At 47.4% G+C, this 20,460-nt stretch overlaps 1 protein-coding gene across 1 annotated transcript in view; it reads left to right on the forward strand.

Moving 5' to 3' along the window:
• Positions 1-20,460, forward strand: part of LOC146859134 (uncharacterized) — a 2,052,335-nt gene that overhangs the window by 1,155,209 nt on the left and 876,666 nt on the right. Inside the window, exon 78 of the mRNA XM_085649806.1 lies at positions 6,830-6,978. Coding sequence (XP_085505932.1) covers positions 6,830-6,978 — 149 coding nt within the window. The remainder of the gene's footprint in view (positions 1-6,829; positions 6,979-20,460) is intronic.

The following is a 20,460-nucleotide window of genomic DNA, read 5'->3' on the forward strand; positions in this document are numbered from 1 at the left end:
CAGCAACTGCAGAAGTAATGCACATGCGTACAGTAGGATTCAGGGCGGGAGTAAAGAATGGACCTCTGGCTCCATCAACTGCAGAAGTAAAGCATAGGTGTACTGTAGGATTCAGGGCGGGAGTAAGAAATGGGCCTCTAGAACCAGCTACTGCAGAAGTAAAACATAGGCGTACTGTTGGATGCAGGGCTGGTGTTAAGAATGAGCCCCTGGCACCTGCAACTGCACCAAGTAAAGCATAGGCGTACAGTAGGATTCAGGGCAGGAGTAAGGAATGGGCCTCTAGAACCAGCAACTGCAGAAGTAAAACATAGGCGTACTGTTGGATGCACGACTGGTGTTAAGAATGAGCCCCTGGCACCTGCAACTACACAAAGTAAAGCATAGGCGTACAGTAGAATTCAGGACGGGAGTAAGAAATGGGCCTCTAGAACCAGCAACTGCAGAAGTAAAGCATAGGCGTACAGTAGAATTCAGGGCGGGAGTAAAGAATGGGCCTCTAGAACCAGCAACTGCAGAAGTAAAACACAGGCGTACAGTAGGATTCAGGACGGGTGTAAGAAATGGGCCTCTAGAACCAGCAACTGCAGAAGTAAAGCATAGGCGTACAGTAGAATTCAGGGCGGGAGTAAAGAATGGGCTTCTAGAACCAGCAACTGCAGAAGTAAAACATAGGCGTACTGTTAGATGCAGGGCTGGTGTTAAGAATGAGCCCCTGGCACCTGCAACTACACCAAGTAAAGCATAGGCGTACAGTAGGATTCAGGGCGGGAGTAAGGAATGGGCCTCTAGAACCAGCAACTACAGAAGTAAAGCATAGACGTACAGTAGGATTCAGGGAGGGAGTAAGGAATGGGCCTTTAGAACCAGCAACTGCAGAAGTAAAACATAGGCGTACTGTTGGATGCAGGGCTGGTGTTAAGAATGAGCCCCTGGCACCTGCAACTACACCAAGTAAAGCATAGGCGTACAGTAGGATTCAGGGCAGGAGTAAGGAATGGGCCTCTGGCTCCAGCAACTGCAGAAGTAAAGCATAGGCATACAGTAGGATTCAGGGCGGGAGTAAGGAATGGGCCACTGGCTCCAGCAACTGCAAAAGTAATGCACAGGCGTACAGTAGGATTTAGGGCGGGAGTAAGGAATGGACCTCTGGAACCACCAACGGCAGAAGTAAAGCATAGGCGTACAGTAGGATTCAGGGTGGGAGTAGGGAATGGGCCACCGGCTCCATCAACTGCAGTAGTAAAGTACAGGCATACAGTAGGAATCAGGGTGGGAGTAAAGAATGGTGATTTTAGGACAGTATCTAAAAAGTATTCCTTCCAATCTAATAGTAAATGTGCTCTTTGTGTATCTTATATTTTGAAAGATTTGCTATGTAAGGTTAGTTTTGAGGCATCCGCTAAGACAAAATCGTTTGGCTGACCTATGCAAGGATGCTCAAAAAAAGGCGAAATACGCACTTTACACCGTTGGTGTGGCAAGAGTGCCATAGGTCATAATGGAAGAAAATGGGTGGTCCTCTTAGACCCATATTGTCGTCAAAAGACAGCCGTAGTTGGTACTAAGTATAGTTACGCCCCTGGTTTACACCAGACGCAGACGGGTTTGCCCCACTTCATTGAAACACCGTCACCATCATCGTCACCGTCACCAAGGTTTGCTGAGAGTGCCACAGTATTACTAAAATATTATTGGTAGCTCCAGCATCCCTCAGGAGCCTTAAGACTAACTTTAATACTCTCTAAAAACTGTTTTGTAGGTTTTTTCTAGAGGTTTTTGTAGACCTTAATTAGAAATGAGTGTAAGGGTTTGATGACTCGCCTCATCATCACTTGTGGGAAGTCATCCCCCTATTATCAGCCATGGAGATGGTGCACCCCCTCATGTGTGCTTCCATTCCACTTTCCTTGGCGGAAGTGTTGCTTTACTGATAAGTCGTGTATGGCACCAGCAATGAACTCATTAAACCGCAAGGAAACAGATTCAGACAGCTGCAGCAGTTTCTGCACCTAAATCCAGCACCCTTTGTAGTTAGGAGAATGATGTCACCAACAACAAATATAAAAAGTCTCTGTCTTCCGAGGCATTCTCCAGCTCTACATCTCTATTTCCAATGACCTCTGTTGCCTCTGCATATCACTTAGCTTTGAAATACCAGTTGCAGCGCAGGACTCAGGAGCGCCGTCATCCCTCAGTCGTAATGACACATATATCACCTCAGTCGAAATTAAAGGCATGGCCATCAATAAGGGGTACAGTCCTGCTCTTTCCGCTTTTTTCTCTTTCCTTCATACAGATGGTGAAATTCAGGAACACACTTCAAGTTGTGTACAGCAGTGCCAGCAGGCACCCAATTTAAAACAAGTTTGTGTTTTTTAGGTTACTTTTGCTTTTGCGATTTATTGAAAGCCTGCAGGTTTCCAGGACTGTAGCAAATGCGAGAAGGTGACATAAAAGACCATTACCTCATCACCCTTTGATGAAGGAGATGAAACACGAGAGTCCTGTTTGTCCAATGTCTTCTTGAATATGAGCTCCACATACCTCTCAGCCAGTAAGGCGTGCAAACCTGCTTCAGAACGGCAGTAGCTGCCGAGTCGTCGTTTGGTAAGGACCCCCCAGGCAGGGATCGCAAGGTCATCTGGAGCTCCCCTCTTTTCATAGTCAATGCATCCAATAACCAGTTGCCTCAAAGCTTTAGGATTTCGGAATCAACAGATTAATGAAGATCCACTTACGAGGAGGATCCGGTTTTATCAAGAAATAAGCAGAAGTACAAGACTTTTCTGTATCCTATTGTGTAACGCAGTCGACCTCTCAATGTAACGCAGCCTTTATTCTACAGCGGCACGCGCGCAATGCCTAGGGTGCCTCCTGTGCACCCCGAATCCCTGGGAGAAACACCACCCATCAATCCCTGAAGCCTGGCCAGGGGAATATAATGGAATCCAAGGAAGAACATGGGCCACCCCTCTAGCCCAGACCGGCCAGCCACCCCACAAGTCCAGGCCAGAAGCACTACAGAGCTCCAACGCTACAAAGGGTTGGGTGGAATTTTCAATTATGCCGGCGGAATCTGAGGGATTTTGGTACTTCTGCATTACTCGGGTAACACAGAATTACTGGGAGAGGTGTGGCACAGCGGCCAGAGTGTCTGACTCCAGAGCGCAGGGCTCACGGTTCAATCCTCTGGGCAATAGCTCACTTAGGGCCTCATGTAGGTAGCTAAATACCGGTCGGTAACGGCCGAAATTCGGTAAATATCCCGTTACCGACCGGTATTTAGCTATTTGAGATGTAGGAGGCATATGTCAGGATTCGGTATTTACCGAATCGGTAGAAATACCGATTCGGTAAATAACGAATCCTGAATCCATATGTAGGGAGCACTCTAAGGAGTGATGTTTAGGAATAAGAATTCGGTATTTACCACCAAATATAGGTTGGTGGAAAATACCGAATACATTGCAAAACGTGATATTAAGCAGATGTACAAGTGCCATGTGGCAGACATACATGCCCTTAGGGCATGTATGTGCGCCACACGTGCACACATGCAAGATTCAGGGGTGCAACAGGGTGTCAATGTGACACCCTGCCACCCTTGTATATGCTCCCCCCATTACCGATTCGGTAATGAGGCATACCTTCCCATTGATTCAATCAATGGGAAGGTATGCCTCATTACCGAATCGGTAAATACCGATTCTAAATTACCGATTTTTTCCGATTCGGTAAATTTTACCGAATTATTACCTACATCGCATTTACCGATTCATAAATACCGAATCGGTAAAATTCGGTATTTATGAGTCGGTAAATGTGATGCTACCTACATATGGCCCTTAATCTCCCTGACGGCCCCCAACGCCTTGAGACCCTTAGGGGTAAGTAGTTCGCGCTTTACAAATACCAGATTTTGATTTGGACTGGTAAATTAAAATTCCACTGCTCCGCCGATGAAATTGAAAACTATGCAGTGGCTTCCAAAGTTTAGAAACCACTGCATACCAATAGCGACCCATGCGCTGCAGGGATTGACAGTTATAATCACTGCAGAGAAAGTAGGGAGGGTGCCAAGTGATGCATACCACTCTGCACCCACACTCTGCAGTGATTACAAGTTTGTATCACTGAAGAGTATGCAAGGGGGTCAGAGTGGTGTGCAGTGGTTTCAAAACTTTACAAACCACTGCATACCACTCGGCGGCAGTGCCTTTACATACTCTGCAGTCCCTGGAGAGTATGCAGTGCACCTAGTGGTCTTTTGCCGCGCTATTTTCATAGCGCAAAATGCATCCTCACATCCATTTTTGGATGTGAGAGTGCATTTTGCGCTAAAAAAGCTCTAAATTCCCACTCCACCCCGTCGCAGAATCTCGAAGAATGTTAATTAAATCTGCAAATTCCGCCCACCTCTAAAAAAAATCAGATGATTAAGGCAATTGTCCCTTTTTTTGGCGCATACTAGGAGTAAGCCTGACAACAGGTTTTGCTACTAAGGAGGTCTGTCTGGAAGGCAGATCCTCATCACAGGTAGAGGAAAGCAGAACAATGGTTCTTTCAGGATAATTTTAACAAATGTAAACAATTTCTCAGCGAGTTTGTCTCCACATCTGAATTTTGGATAAACAAACCATGTATGAAAATTCATGTGTCAATTACATGTAATAGCCAGATTTTTGCAAATGTATGCAATTTATCAGAGACATGAGTAACAATGTAAGTGCTCTATGATGTATGAAGTGGTGCAGTACATGTGAGTTTATGTATTCTACAAAAATGACAACACACAAAGTAAAAGACAAGTTATTGGCTACAGATTATGAGTTTATCAAGGGTAAGGTTAGGCTCAAAAAGATATATATTCTCATTATAAATACATTATAAAAGAAGACGTAGAAGAATAAGGAAGTGTTGACTTTTCGGCCCCTTACAACATGATATAATTAAACTACTTTTATGTTATACATCATGTTTAACTTTTTTATTGCATATTAAAATAAATAAAGTTTATTTATTTTATGTGGGAAATTATTTTTTAATTTGAAATTCAAAAACATAATTGTAATTCAAATCAAAGATATTTAAAATAATTAAATATGAATTTCAAAATTAGGTTAATTGTGCTCTAGCATTTTATCTTTTGTTCTACATTTAAAATAAACATAAGAAATGTATTTATGATTATATCAACCACAAACATATTTTTACAATCTTATTATAAAGATTTAAATATTTTTTAACATTAATTTTTCCTGTACTTTAATATAGAGAGATCTCCACCCTGACTCTGCAGTCTCCCTATGGTAAAGTATGGGGGAAAGTAAAAAAAGCTTATTTAACTCGAAAAAATGTACTTAAATACTTTTATGATTATTATTAATGAAAATTAATTGTATATTTATTTTAACCGTGCAACCGTATAGTGAATGCTGCTGCACTATTGCCATAATTTTGAATTCAATCTTTAGTTATTTTAAATATATTAAATACAATTTTTTTTTAAATTAAATAAAAAATTTCAATCAAGGTATTTCATTTTTATTATCTACGAATAATTATCAAAAGTGGTGTATGACATTAATTAAAAGTAATTATTTTGTGAGTGTACCCTGACAACCAGTTCACTTGGGGGGTACCCATGGTACCCCCCTACATTGGCATACACAAGGTGGCAGGCAGCGCGCGGTGCCTGTCACGTTGTGCATGCCAATGCACAACATGCATTCACAACATTGTGGCGGGTGCTGCTCACACCGCACCGCACCGCCCGCCACAATGTTCTATATGCGGGATGCGACCGCAACGGTGGCGGCCGCATACTAATTGGCGGTGCAGGACCACCGCACCACTGGCGGCCGGTCCCAGGACCGCTAGGGTGGCAGGCGGACTGTAGTCCACCTGCCATCCTAATGGACCCCATAGTTTGTGGCTATCTTGAGAGGGCACAAGTGGGTCTTATAATCAAAATATAATTATATGGACTCAACAAAGAATTGTTATTAATTAGGGAGGAATAGTTAAACATTAATAATAAAAAACGCTTAACTTGTTAATGCACACAAAATTAATTACCGGGCATAGAATTATACATTCATTTATTGTAATGTTTACAAATTAAATCATAAATAAATATTATTTTATTAAAAATATTTTAATAATTTTGTTCAGTTTAAAAACAAATGTAACTTTAAAAATAAAATTAATTTAAATGAATTCTATACCTAACATTTAGTAAGTTTTAATACAAACACTTGATTTAGTTTATCGGAATTTCAGTATACTTTACCATAGGGAGATCTTTGCCTCGATTGCTGAGGTCTACACCAAGTCTGAGGAACGTCAAGTATGGTTGGTAAATCACTAGTAGTAAATTTACAGCTATATGCTGCATTATTATTGACGCCACCCCCTGTTTCATGGGGTGGGGACATGAACGTCTACACTTGATTAATTTATCACATTACTAAATTGTAAATAGCCAAAAGTAGTAAAATTACTCAAAAGTGTAACGGTAAACTTACACATGTATGTTTGTTTACTCACCTGTAAGTTTACCTTTGTGTAAAGCCCCTTTATTTGGCTTTCAATTTTTCTAATCCCACAAAATTGTTATTTTTGATGTGTGATGTGGTCTGTTACCAGTTCCAGAGGATCTGACAAGTCTATGTTCGAGATGCTACTGAGAGAGCTGAAAATAGTTTTTATGGTAGTTTGCAACTACTAGGGGCTAGAATATGAGTTGTGAGGTTGTCCTTCATCGATTTTTCCTGCACATGAAAGTACAGAAGTATCTTCATCTATGATTTTCTCTTTCCTTTAGGCAGGATAACAGCATCTTAGCGCCTATTGAAAAGGCAATTGCCACAGGAGGCAGCCTCGTGCTGCATAACTACAGCAATAAATGGGACCATTTGTTGAAGCCTCTCATTGACCACTGCAGCGCCCTGATCGAGCATACCCTCCAACAAGGTAGGTTCCAATGCTAAGTAGTATTTCTACATTCAGTATGTACATAATTGACTTTTCTGTTTAAAGTTATATCCTCCTCTGCTGAATGGCATCATAGTGAACTATAGTGAACATGAACAAATCAGTGAAGTAAGCAAGAAATCAAACTGATAAATCCATTACTAGAAAACTGGAAAGTCCTGGGCACATTAGAAATATTTCTAAAATTGGTGCGGTAAATATGTAAATTGGGAGAAGATTCCGATGTCCTATATAAAAGATATTTTTCTCCTCCAACATTTGATGATGTGCCCTCGGACTGTACTACTTGGAGTCTCTGTGAGGTTTTCCCTCCTTAGATAAGAAAGCACAATCTTGGATGTGCCTACTTATGGCACTTCTCTATTGAGATTTGCATGAAACCTATCCAGGCAAGTTTTCTGAAGATCTACGGTGCTGCAGAGCACCACTTTTTTCATTGAAAACAAAAGCCATGAGGTGGCTACAGTGGCATTTCACCAGCATGCTCTTTGAGTACTTCCAGTGGACTATACCCATACCCATAGTGGACTATACCCAAGACAGAGAGGAGGTAAAGAAGCTCCTACAGCAGAGGAAATGGGCAGAGCCCTAGAGATCCTAACATCCCAAATCAGACTGAACACCTACCCTGGCTTTACATATCCTGCGTGCTGAACAGAATTGTAGCAGAAGCCCTGTTAGTGTTGATGCCCGTTTCTTTGATCCCATTGCTATATGGTGCTACAGAAGAATTTGCAGCTGCTTTTTTGCAGTTTCTCTGTTTTCTGTATTGCTTGTGTGCAATATTAATTGCACTAGGTTGCCAATTGATATCCTCTATCCAAATCAAAGACTCCACATCCCTGATAGCATAAGTAGCCTTTGTGAGCTGTTGTACATCTTTTATTTCTTGATTAGTGGCATCAAAAAGAAACAAACCTGACATATTCAACTTGATGCCAAAGGTGTGTTTAAAACTTGTTTTTCTAATTACTCCCTCCAAGATAGGGTATAGTGTAGTTTCATGTAAGATAGAATTTGTAAACACAATCTCTGGGACAAGCAATAAAAAAGCCACTAGGTTTGGCCTTAAGAAACCAGATATTTTTCTTATTTATTCATATTCTCAAACATGCAATAGGCATTAAACGTGTAAAAGTAATAAAAAGTAAACATAGTGCCTAATAAAGGTAGAGTGCATATGAAAAAAGAAAACAATTATCCACAACAAAGGTTAAAAAAATAATTAAATGGAAGCTGAAAGCAGAGTTGAATGCATAATTCCTGTTTTTTTACTGTTGAATACTAAATTCCTGTTATTTGCTAATGACAACAAACAAGATACAGTACATCACTGGCTCAAGTATATGAACCTTGAACGCTTCGAACCCCAGCTTCCACTTAATGCCAAATCACTTGGATTCACCCTGGACCCCAATCTCACACTCAAAGGAACATATTGCCAAAAAAGCCAAAGAGGGCCTGGTGCCAGCTCTCTTTTCTAAGAAAGTCACACTGTTTCTTCCAGAAAGCGACTTCGGGACTGCTGTTCAAGCCCTCGTACTCTCACATCTTGATTGTGTTAAAGCAATACTCTGTGACCTCCCACACTCCATACTGGCACCTCTTAGGAGCATCTTGCACGCCGCAGCATGTCTCATTCAGGGCCTGAAGAAATGTGATCATATCAACCCCTCTTGTTGGAATTCAAATAGCTCACCTTGCTGGCATCATCTTCAAAACCAGCTGTATCATTTACAAAGCCATCATGACCGGTACCCCTACTTATCATGCAGACAAGCTCACCTACTCTGATGGTTCTTAGCGTACGCTTAGCCAGGTCACATCAGACTAACGACTGAGAAGTGAAACAAAAGTTATATTAGGGTGTGAATTTGAATTTGAATTTGAATTTAAAAACATTTCTATAGCGCACTTTTACCATGCGGTTTCTTGGCGCTGTTAGATTGTGAGAAGCAGGCAGGAGCAGAGGGGAGTTTAAGCATTGTAGGCTCGGGGAAAAAGAAAAGTTTTAAGACCCTTCCGGAACTCAATGTAGGAAGATGACATACGGAGTTCCGGGGGGAGGGAGTTCCAAAATGCAGGAGCAAGCACTGCGAATTTCGTACCGCCAGTCTTTTTCTTGCTGAAGCGGGGGATAGTTAACAAAGCCTGATGAGTAGACCTAAGCTCTCGTCCAGGTATGTAGGGGGTGATGGCAGAACAGATAAATTCCGGGGCAGTGCCTGTTTTAGCCTGGAAAGTGGTGCAGCCAAGCTTGAACAGAGCACGCTCTTTCACCGGCAGCCAGTGCAAGGCCTGCAATAGGGGAGTAGCTCTATGGTATTTAGGCAGGCCGTGAATCAGGCGGGCAGCCTGATTCTGCACTAGCTGCAAACGGCGAATGGCGTAGGCTGGAGCGCCATTGTAAATGATGTTCCCATAATCGAGGCGCGAAAGCACCATGGCCATCACTATAATTTTTAGGGCGGGTAAAGAAAAAAAACGAGAAATCTTCCTGATGATTCGAAGGGAAAAGAAACAGGAGGAAACAACTGAATTGACCTGAGAGTGAACAGAAAGTGAGGGATCCAGGAGGATACCAAGGGTCTTGACCTTAGGAACTGGGAGCGGGGGAACACCAAGTGAGGAGGGCCAGTGAGAGGGGGACCAGGGACTGCAACCACCTCTGGTCAAGACTAATTCCGTCTTGTCCGGGTTGAGTTTGAGGTGGTTGCAGTTCATCCAATCCTGGATGAACAGCATGACGGATTGGACATTTGAAGCAGAGGAAGAGGAGTGGGAAAGGTCAAAAATTAGCTGGAGGTCATCGGCGTAATTGAACACCGTGACCTCGAGCTGCTGTAACATAAAAATGAGGGGGTAAATGTATAAATTAAACAAAAGAGGGGAGAGGGAAGAGCCTTGGGGAACTCCACATGCAACCTTACGAGAGGTAGCGGTGAAACCAGCAAGATGGACTGCCTGAGCCCTGTCACTCAGGAAGGACTTAAGCCAGGTGAGGGCCAGGCCCTCTATACCCGCCGCCTTGACACGGGTGAGGAGGATGGAGTGGTCCACCGTGTCAAATGCGGCGGATAGGTCTAAAAGAATGAGGGCCTGGGGGACGTTGGTATCAATGCCCTCGCGTAGGCTGTCCATCACTGAGATCACTACCTTCTCCGTCGAGTGGAGGGGGCGAAAGCCCGCCTGCCGGGGGGAGAGGCAGTGGTTGGCTTCCACATAGGTGCTCAGAGTGCTGGTTACATGGGTCTCCAAGACCTTGGCCAGGTAGGGTAATAGGGAAATGGGACGGTAATTGGAAGGGGATGAAGGGTCGGCACCGGATTTGTTTAGAATGGGAATGACTGCCGCAAATTTATGGGCAGTGGGGACCACTCCAGATTTGAGTGAGTCATTTAAAAGTGTAAGGGGAGGGGTAGGGCAGTGTAGGAAGACTTCTCGCAAGATACGAGCAGGGGCAAAGTCTAGGGGGGAACCTGACTTTACCTTTTGGAGCAGGGAAGAAAGTGTAGCTGTGGTCAGAGGGGGGAAGGAAGTGAGTTTGGAAGTGATGGCAGGGGGGGAGGGATTAGTGAAGGTGAGGGAAGGGGGGGAGATATTAGCCTTGATCGTTGCGACCTTATCAACGAAAAAGTCGTTGAGGGAGTCGCAAAGCGGTTGAGAAGGGGGGATCGAGGCCGTGGCTCTATTAGATGAGGCAAGCTCATGTACTGTGGCAAAAATCTCTTTAGATTGAGATTCAGCTGCTAGTATCCTGTTTGAGTAAAACAGGGTCTTGGCATCAAGTATGCTTTGTTTGTATACTTTGAGCACAGAGAGGTAGATGGTTTTTTTGGCGGGACTATATTCTCTTCTCCATGCGCGCTCTGCTCTGCGTGCGGCTAATTTCTTCTCCTTGAGATCGGGGGTAAACCAGCGATTGGCAGCATGGGCACGCTTCACAGTGATCCGTCTCAGGGGAGCAAAATCGTCGCCTGCCCGGGTCAGCCAGCCATCGATGGTAGTCAGCTGGTCCGGGGCGGCGAGGCCCGAGAGGTCAGGGCAGGAATTGGCCAGGGATGAGCAAAAAGATGGCATGTCTGCCCTACCCCATTTTCTAGCCCAGGTGTTCTTTGGGAGAAGAGGTTTAGGCACTGGGGCTAACGCGAGGGAGAAGGAGATTGAAAAATGGTCCGACCAAGAACAGGGGGAGATGACAGGAGAGGTGGTGGGGATATTTAGGGTCCAAACCTGGTCGAGCGAGTGGCCATGAACATGGGTGGGGCTGTGAACGAGGGGACAAAAGTTAAGACTGGTCATGAGGCTGGTGAATTCTTTGGAAAGGGGAGTTTCGGCGGGGTCGTTGGGCCAAAAATTGAAGTCACCCAACACCAACACTGAGGAGTTGTTAATAACCAGTGTGGCGAGGATGTCTTGAAGGCAGGAAACAAAATTGGAAGTTGTGTGAGGGGGTCGATAGATGAGAACAGCAGTAAGGGGGGTAGAGTAAGAGCTAGCACGAATTATTAGGCAGTCTACCTCAGGGATAGGAGAAGAGGGGAGTACTTGAAAGTGGGAGTCATTATGTGTTATCAGGGCTACTCCACCGCCTCTCCTGCCCTCCGGGCGATCCGCACGAATGATGGAGTAAGAGGGGGGGAGTGCGGCTAGGACGTTGGGGAGGGAGTCTGCCTTAAGCCAGGTCTCTGTTAAGAACAAGAGGTCCGGGTTGTGGCTGTCAAGAAAATCGTGTAGCTCATGCTGATGGCTAACGACAGATCTGGTATTGAGGAGCGTGGCAGTGGTATTATAGGACGGTGTGTGGGGAACAGGCAAGATGGGATGAATAGGCGCAACGGCCCGAGGCCGAGGAAGACAACTTTGAATAATGGCGGGGGGGGCAGCGGGGGGGCTCGTAAGGAGATTTAAATGTTGTAGTGAGTTAGACACAGTCGGACTAATGGTGCCAGGGATCCAGTGAGAAAGAAGCTCAGAGGAAGTGTATGACAGCGGGAGGGCATAAGGGAGAGCCCCCTGCCCCGGCCTGCCGCGGACGGGCGCAGACGGGCAGGACTCTGGCTTGACTCCGGCGAGCCTACGGCGCGCCCGCTGCGCTCGTCCGCTGCGCTGACACATGGGGGACGTTTAGATAGAGGAGCAGCGTGGGGGGAGTGGCGTGGGTGGGGTCGGGCGAACCAGCCCGATCCAAGATGGCGGCCACTACCGCTAGGCGCCTGAGGTGGAATCAGCTGCCAGCCAGCCTCGCTGGGCCCCTGAAAAAGCAGGGTGAGAGTTAAAAGGTACCTGTTGAATTTCAGTACAGGTTATTCAACAGAATCAAGTAATTTAGAAACGAGTGCGTGTCGCCGCTTCCAATCGGCGTGACAACGCGCTAAAAACACTTAGAAGCTCAGTCGCAGCCCTCAGCTCCCACGAGCAAGCCCACTGCCACCGGGCTGCTCGCAATCGCTGGGGAGACTGTGAAGCACTCCTAAATAGAGGAGCAGCGTGGGGGGAGTGGCGTGGGTGGGGTCGGGCGAACCAGCCCGATCCAAGATGGCGGCCACTACCGCTAGGCGCCTGAGGTGGAATCAGCTGCCAGCCAGCCTCGCTGGGCCCCTGAAAAAGCAGGGTGAGAGTTAAAAGGTACCTGTTGAATTTCAGTACAGGTTATTCAACAGAATCAAGCAATTTAGAAACGAGTGCGTGTCGCCGCTTCCAATCGGCGTGACAACGCGCTAAAAACACTTAGAAGCTCAGTCGCAGCCCTCAGCTCCCACGAGCAAGCCCACTGCCACCGGGCTGCTCGCAATCGCTGGGGAGACTGTGAAGCACTCCTAAATAGAGGAGCAGCGTGGGGGGAGTGGCGTGGGTGGGGTCGGGCGAACCAGCCCGATCCAAGATGGCGGCCACTACCGCTAGGCGCCTGAGGTGGAATCAGCTGCCAGCCAGCCTCGCTGGGCCCCTGAAAAAGCAGGGTGAGAGTTAAAAGGTACCTGTTGAATTTCAGTACAGGTTATTCAACAGAATCAAGTAATTTAGAAACGAGTGCGTGTCGCCGCTTCCAATCGGCGTGACAACGCGCTAAAAACACTTAGAAGCTCAGTCGCAGCCCTCAGCTCCCACGAGCAAGCCCACTGCCACCGGGCTGCTCGCAATCGCTGGGGAGACTGTGAAGCACTCCTAAATAGAGGAGCAGCGTGGGGGGAGTGGCGTGGGTGGGGTCGGGCGAACCAGCCCGATCCAAGATGGCGGCCACTACCGCTAGGCGCCTGAGGTGGAATCAGCTGCCAGCCAGCCTCGCTGGGCCCCTGAAAAAGCAGGGTGAGAGTTAAAAGGTACCTGTTGAATTTCAGTACAGGTTATTCAACAGAATCAAGCAATTTAGAAACGAGTGCGTGTCGCCGCTTCCAATCGGCGTGACAACGCGCTAAAAACACTTAGAAGCTCAGTCGCAGCCCTCAGCTCCCACGAGCAAGCCCACTGCCACCGGGCTGCTCGCAATCGCTGGGGAGACTGTGAAGCACTCCTAAATAGAGGAGCAGCGTGGGGGGAGTGGCGTGGGTGGGGTCGGGCGAACCAGCCCGATCCAAGATGGCGGCCACTACCGCTAGGCGCCTGAGGTGGAATCAGCTGCCAGCCAGCCTCGCTGGGCCCCTGAAAAAGCAGGGTGAGAGTTAAAAGGTACCTGTTGAATTTCAGTACAGGTTATTCAACAGAATCAAGTAATTTAGAAACGAGTGCGTGTCGCCGCTTCCAATCGGCGTGACAACGCGCTAAAAACACTTAGAAGCTCAGTCGCAGCCCTCAGCTCCCACGAGCAAGCCCACTGCCACCGGGCTGCTCGCAATCGCTGGGGAGACTGTGAAGCACTCCTAAATAGAGGAGCAGCGTGGGGGGAGTGGCGTGGGTGGGGTCGGGCGAACCAGCCCGATCCAAGATGGCGGCCACTACCGCTAGGCGCCTGAGGTGGAATCAGCTGCCAGCCAGCCTCGCTGGGCCCCTGAAAAAGCAGGGTGAGAGTTAAAAGGTACCTGTTGAATTTCAGTACAGGTTATTCAACAGAATCAAGCAATTTAGAAACGAGTGCGTGTCGCCGCTTCCAATCGGCGTGACAACGCGCTAAAAACACTTAGAAGCTCAGTCGCAGCCCTCAGCTCCCACGAGCAAGCCCACTGCCACCGGGCTGCTCGCAATCGCTGGGGAGACTGTGAAGCACTCCTAAATAGAGGAGCAGCGTGGGGGGAGTGGCGTGGGTGGGGTCGGGCGAACCAGCCCGATCCAAGATGGCGGCCACTACCGCTAGGCGCCTGAGGTGGAATCAGCTGCCAGCCAGCCTCGCTGGGCCCCTGAAAAAGCAGGGTGAGAGTTAAAAGGTACCTGTTGAATTTCAGTACAGGTTATTCAACAGAATCAAGTAATTTAGAAACGAGTGCGTGTCGCCGCTTCCAATCGGCGTGACAACGCGCTAAAAACACTTAGAAGCTCAGTCGCAGCCCTCAGCTCCCACGAGCAAGCCCACTGCCACCGGGCTGCTCGCAATCGCTGGGGAGACTGTGAAGCACTCCTAAATAGAGGAGCAGCGTGGGGGGAGTGGCGTGGGTGGGGTCGGGCGAACCAGCCCGATCCAAGATGGCGGCCACTACCGCTAGGCGCCTGAGGTGGAATCAGCTGCCAGCCAGCCTCGCTGGGCCCCTGAAAAAGCAGGGTGAGAGTTAAAAGGTACCTGTTGAATTTCAGTACAGGTTATTCAACAGAATCAAGCAATTTAGAAACGAGTGCGTGTCGCCGCTTCCAATCGGCGTGACAACGCGCTAAAAACACTTAGAAGCTCAGTCGCAGCCCTCAGCTCCCACGAGCAAGCCCACTGCCACCGGGCTGCTTGCAATCGCTGGGGAGACTGTGAAGCACTCCTAAATAGAGGAGCAGCGTGGGGGGAGTGGCGTGGGTGGGGTCGGGCGAACCAGCCCGATCCAAGATGGCGGCCACTACCGCTAGGCGCCTGAGGTGGAATCAGCTGCCAGCCAGCCTCGCTGGGCCCCTGAAAAAGCAGGGTGAGAGTTAAAAGGTACCTGTTGAATTTCAGTACAGGTTATTCAACAGAATCAAGCAATTTAGAAACGAGTGCGTGTCGCCGCTTCCAATCGGCGTGACAACGCGCTAAAAACACTTAGAAGCTCAGTCGCAGCCCTCAGCTCCCACGAGCAAGCCCACTGCCACCGGGTGTGAGTAGGTGCATTAGAGAATATGGGGATGTTATAATCAGTGATGTCATCACTGATGTAATTTGAGATGTCATCAGTGATATTGTGAATGATGTGCCTGACCATGTCATGAGTGATGTAATATGTGACGTCATCAGCAGTGCATTGCGGGGGCGCGAATTATGTTTAGCTAACTATAAAGGCTGAATTTCTTTCGTTTTATACGAGTGAAATGGCAGCCTAACTATAACGTCTCTGTAACCTTTGTTTTTTTACGTGAATTTTTAAGGTTTATTAAAATGTTAATTCCTATCTATAACGTCTCTGAAACCTGCGTTTTTTTTCAGTGAATATATATATATATATTTATTTATAGATTTACCACCAAAAAATAATACGTTGCACTCCAGGGATTCTTTTACAAGCAATTTTTACTTCATTGTTACCATCACCAAAGCGTTTCAACCTTCCCGATCTTGATCACGGTTGGTTGAATCCATGCAGCCAGCACCCTACGGCAAACCGCCCGCTGCGCACGGCCGAGGGTCGTGCGCTGTGGCGGCTAGATTAATGTATGGTAATTAAAGATTACTTTACGTTGAAAAACCCTAGAAATTAATTGAAAAAAAACAAAGGTTGCAGGGATGTTACAGTTAGGAAACAGAATTGAAAAACCTTGGAAATTCACACAAAAAAACAAAGATTACAGGGACTAAGGTAACTATAACTTGTGCGCTCGCCATGCATTGCTAATTACATCCCATCCCCCGCGGCCCGTCTAATAATTAAAAAGGGAAGATGCAGCATGACTCCCCTCCCCAGACCTATTTTGGCCCCAGGGACAGCATCCCGTGGGGGCTGGCCAAGAACACGTGGGTGATTTTGTTACTAGTTTGTCGTAGATCTGTGGATCCTCCGCAAATTTGTGGCAAATAAAAACAAAACGTTTTGGGCCCCAGACAGGGTTCCAATGGGACCCCACCACCTGGCTTAGGGAGTCAGGGTATTCGTACCCTACCCCTCATGGGTTTATTTTTGCATTTTTTCTTAGGACTGCTGAGTCTGAATCCCAAGATGGCTGCCACCACTGGTTTAAGTGGCAGCAGCTAATCACAGCATTGATCGTTGATCAGCGTCTTTAGAAATACATATATCTTTTTTCTTTACTAACTCCAAAGCTACTGATCAGATTTACACCAAATTATAAAAAGCACTCCTTCTGGACCAAGAAGTATATTTCGGCCAAATTTGGTGTAATTCCGTTCAGCGAATCGGGGTGTAGACGTGTCTAAAACCCTTATGGAAATTGCATGGCATAAACTCATTTTGGGACTCCCCTTTTTCTCAGCCCCTGCGTGACAAATCACCCCGAAACCTTCCAGACAGCCGCTGAAGGGAGTGGCAAACTAGTTTTTAATATTTTGTAAAGATTCGTCAAATGTCTCCAAAGTTATTAGCAAAACAAAAAATGGTATTCCTGTGGAAACTAGGTCACCAGTAGGTAATATATATATATATTCACTCACTCAAACAGCCACTCACTCACTCAGTCGCTCACACATACAGCCATTCAGACACCCACTAACTCACCCATACAGTCACTCACACAGCCACTCACTCACCCATACAGCCACTGACACACCCACTCACTCACCAACATAGTCACTCACACACCCACACACACTCACGCACCCACACAGCTACTCACATAACTACTTATACACTCATACAACCACTCATATACCCACTCACACACCCCTACAAACACTGACACAACCACTTGCACACCTACAGACCTAGTCAAAAATTCACTCACTCACCCATACAGTCACTCATGCATGCACTCACACACCCATACAGCCACTCACACACTGATACAGTCACACACCCACTCAGATCACACATGTTAGAAATAGTATCACTCGTTAGTAGTACATCTAGTATACTAATCTAACTTTTATAGTAGGTTAGTATATAGGTTTAGCACCCATAAACTCTTAAAAACACACTCACTTGATGATGTAATCAGTGATGTCATTTGAGATGTCATCAGCGATGTCATCAGTAATGTTACTGACCATATCATGAGTACTGTAATATGTGAGGTCATAAACAGTGCACTGCAAAGGCGTAAGTTACAATGAACTCAGGTAACTATAGCCGCTGAATTTCAATGGTTTTGTACGAGTGAAATCTCAGCCTAACTCTTCGTACCTGTGAAATTTGTTTTTTTAAGTGAATTTCAATGTTTTTTTTACTACTAGGTGCGTTTCCAGAGTGGTAGAGAAAGAGGACGGGCCCTTCAACCAGCTCTCAGTAATACCGCTGTGAAGGACTTACTGCTGGTAACAGGAAGGCTTCCCCTGCAGCCTGGCCATTTACAAATGAGGGAGGGGGCTATGCGACCCCCTCCCTGTGCCGATATCGGTCCCGGGTACCCCATACCCCAGGGCCTGGCCATTAGTTCTGGGTCCCCCCAGGGCGCCAAGTTTGCCCTGTGGCTGAGGTCTGTTTCCCTGCTCGCTTGGCAGCAGGCAGGGAAACAGATGAATTCTCAACTTCCAGCAAGTGAGAATATTTTGACAGCTCTTGCTTGCTGGAAGCAGAATGTTTTCTGTGGCTTGGCGGTACAGCTAGAGCTCACATCAAGCCACAGCAAACTGCTATGTCCCGGGGGTGGGCATCCCGGGAAATAGCAGGAGCCGGCCTCGGTGGGTGGTGGTCCCCAGGGCCATCTATGGCTCCAGGAGGGGGCTGTGCAGCCCCCCTCCTTACATTTAGTAGGGCCTGCCCCAGGGAGGTGGTGGTCCCCACGGCTGAGAATGGCATTTATAAGCCCCTTCCTTTAATTCCCCTATGTCCCCGGGACCTGGCCACCCTAGGGCCTATTAAGAAAGAAAACTTTGTTTTGTCTTGGCGGGGTCCCTCTGGGTCCCTCCCCAAGAGGCCTAGAGGATCAGGGTATTTCTACCCTGACCCTTTCCCTTTTTTTTTTTTTTTTACTGTCGCGGGACGGGTTTGGGGGCCACCCCAATCAAGACACACAAGGGTATGGAGGGGCTACTTCTTTATTTCTGATGGATACATCTGCCAGTGGATTCCTAACCTTGTGAATATCCCCTGCGGCAGCAACATTCAGAAACTTTTGTAGCAGTCCACGCCGATGAGGTCGAAGATGACGTCACAGAGACACGGCTCCGCTCGCGACTCCGCTGACGTCACCGGATCCATAAGAAGACCTCGTCGGCGTGATGACGTTAGTTCCCTTTTTTCAGCGCCGTCGACGCTAACGGTTTTCGGGACTCTCTCTGTAGCTTTAGTTGAATACTTTGTTTTTCTGCTGGTATCTCTCTCTTTCTTCTTGTTTGCAGCTGAAGATGTCGACAAAGAAGTCCGGGTTTAAGCCTTGCAGGGAGTGCGGTAAGCACATTTCGATTACAGATCCGCATGAGGACTGTGTATGGGGCCTTTCATCGGACCACGATGTCGAAGGATGTTCTTGATGCCGCAAGATGAGTACAAAGGCTCTGAAGGAGAGGGAGGCCAAGTTATTCATCGCCAGGATGAAAAAGGATAAAAGAGGTCGGAGAAGATCAAGATCGAGGTCGGCGTCGAAGTCGACGTCGGGGCATGCTTCCAAGTCCAAGAAACATAAGAAAAAGAAGAGGCACGGATCTCGACATCGCTCGGACAGGGATGCGGCTCCGAGATCGACCTCACCTTCTCGACGTCGTAAGGACTTTGTATCTCCTTCCCCTGTTTCTGTTCCTGTTTCTCCTGTTGGCCTGACATCGCCTGCTGCTTCACCGGAGCATTCTCCGGCTCCGGCCCCATCTCCGGCTTCATCTCCGGTTCCATCTCCGGCTTCATCTCCGGTTCCAGTTGAAGATCTTCCAGCTCCGGAAGACGCTTCGACTCCGCTGATTCCACCGTCTGCGCCGATCGGCCCGAGTTCGGTGATGCCTCAGCCTGAGCCATATCTTTCATTTGCAGGCCCAGGTCAAGATCCGACGCATTATTTGAATGCGATGTATGGGGTCTTTTCCAGAGCCTTGTACCCCTCTGGTGCGCCTTCGGGTCCCATGGGTCCTATGACTTTCAGCTTGGGAGTTCCTCAAGCTTACCCTCAGGCTCCCTTCATGCCATTTTTCCCTGCGACGCCATCTTGGCATTTACCGGCGCCGAGGACATCGACGTCGCTTCCATCTTCACCGGTGCCGACTCGGCCTCGTTCGACGCCGGCTGCTCCTTTGGATCTGCGCTCGACGCCGGTTCTGGCGCCGTCTGATTCGGTTACGGCGCCGCCGACTCCTGCTGTGAGAATCAGATCCAGGAGAGAGGCTCAAAGGGTACTGGAGGAACAGAGGTACCAGATGGAAGAAGTGGAAGAAGGTGAGCTCATGGAATCAGACGATCTCTTTCAGGAGTTGAAAGAGGCTAGTGGCCTGGACTTTTCACCTGAATTGGAGATTACTCCTCCTGCTGATGCTCCTTCAAAAGATGTTGCTCCCTATCACTCAGTTATTAAAAAGGCGGCAGAGCTTCTGGATCTGCAGTTCCCATCTGCAGAGTTTAAACCAAACATCCTCACAGAGGTTCTATAGTCTCCTTCCTCTGTATCGGAGCCCTTGCCTCCTTTTAATGACACCATTATTGAACCGGTCATGGAAGTATGGCGTAAGCCCTTCTCTGCTCCTGCGGTCCCTAAGGTTGTTGCAAGGAGATATAGGGCGGCTCCAGGGGACCCAGACTTTCTGACCTCCCATCCTTCTCCGGAGAGTCTGGTGGTTCAGGCTGCCTGTTCCAAAAGATCTTCAGGTGCTTTTCCCCAAGTCCCTAGTGACAGGGATGCAAAGAAATTAGACCAGTCAGCCAAGAAGGTCTTCTCTTCTGCCAGTATGGCTTTAAAATCGACAAATGCCACCTGTCTTTTGGGCCGATATATCGATGCTCTTATGGATTCAGCGAAACAACTGGCCCCAAAACTGTCAGAGGAAGATAGACTGAACTTTAATGAGGTACTGTCGGACACCCAGGTGGCTGCACAGCAAGTAATCCAAAGTGGCTTGGATACCGCTGATTCTGTCGCTAGGATTATGGGCTCTTCTGTTGCCACAAGGAGGAGTGCGTGGCTCAAGTCATCCGAGTTCTCCCCTGATGTGCAGGCAATGCTCCTGGACTTGCCTTTTGACGGCTCTGGTCTTTTTGGTAAGAAAGCTGATGCTGCACTCGAAAGATTTAAAGAGAGCAAAGCCACAGCCAAATCTCTGGGTCT

The sequence above is a fragment of the Triturus cristatus genome, chromosome 3_2 (genome assembly GCF_964204655.1).
Source record: "Triturus cristatus chromosome 3_2, aTriCri1.1, whole genome shotgun sequence".
Lineage (NCBI taxonomy): Eukaryota > Metazoa > Chordata > Amphibia > Caudata > Salamandridae > Triturus > Triturus cristatus.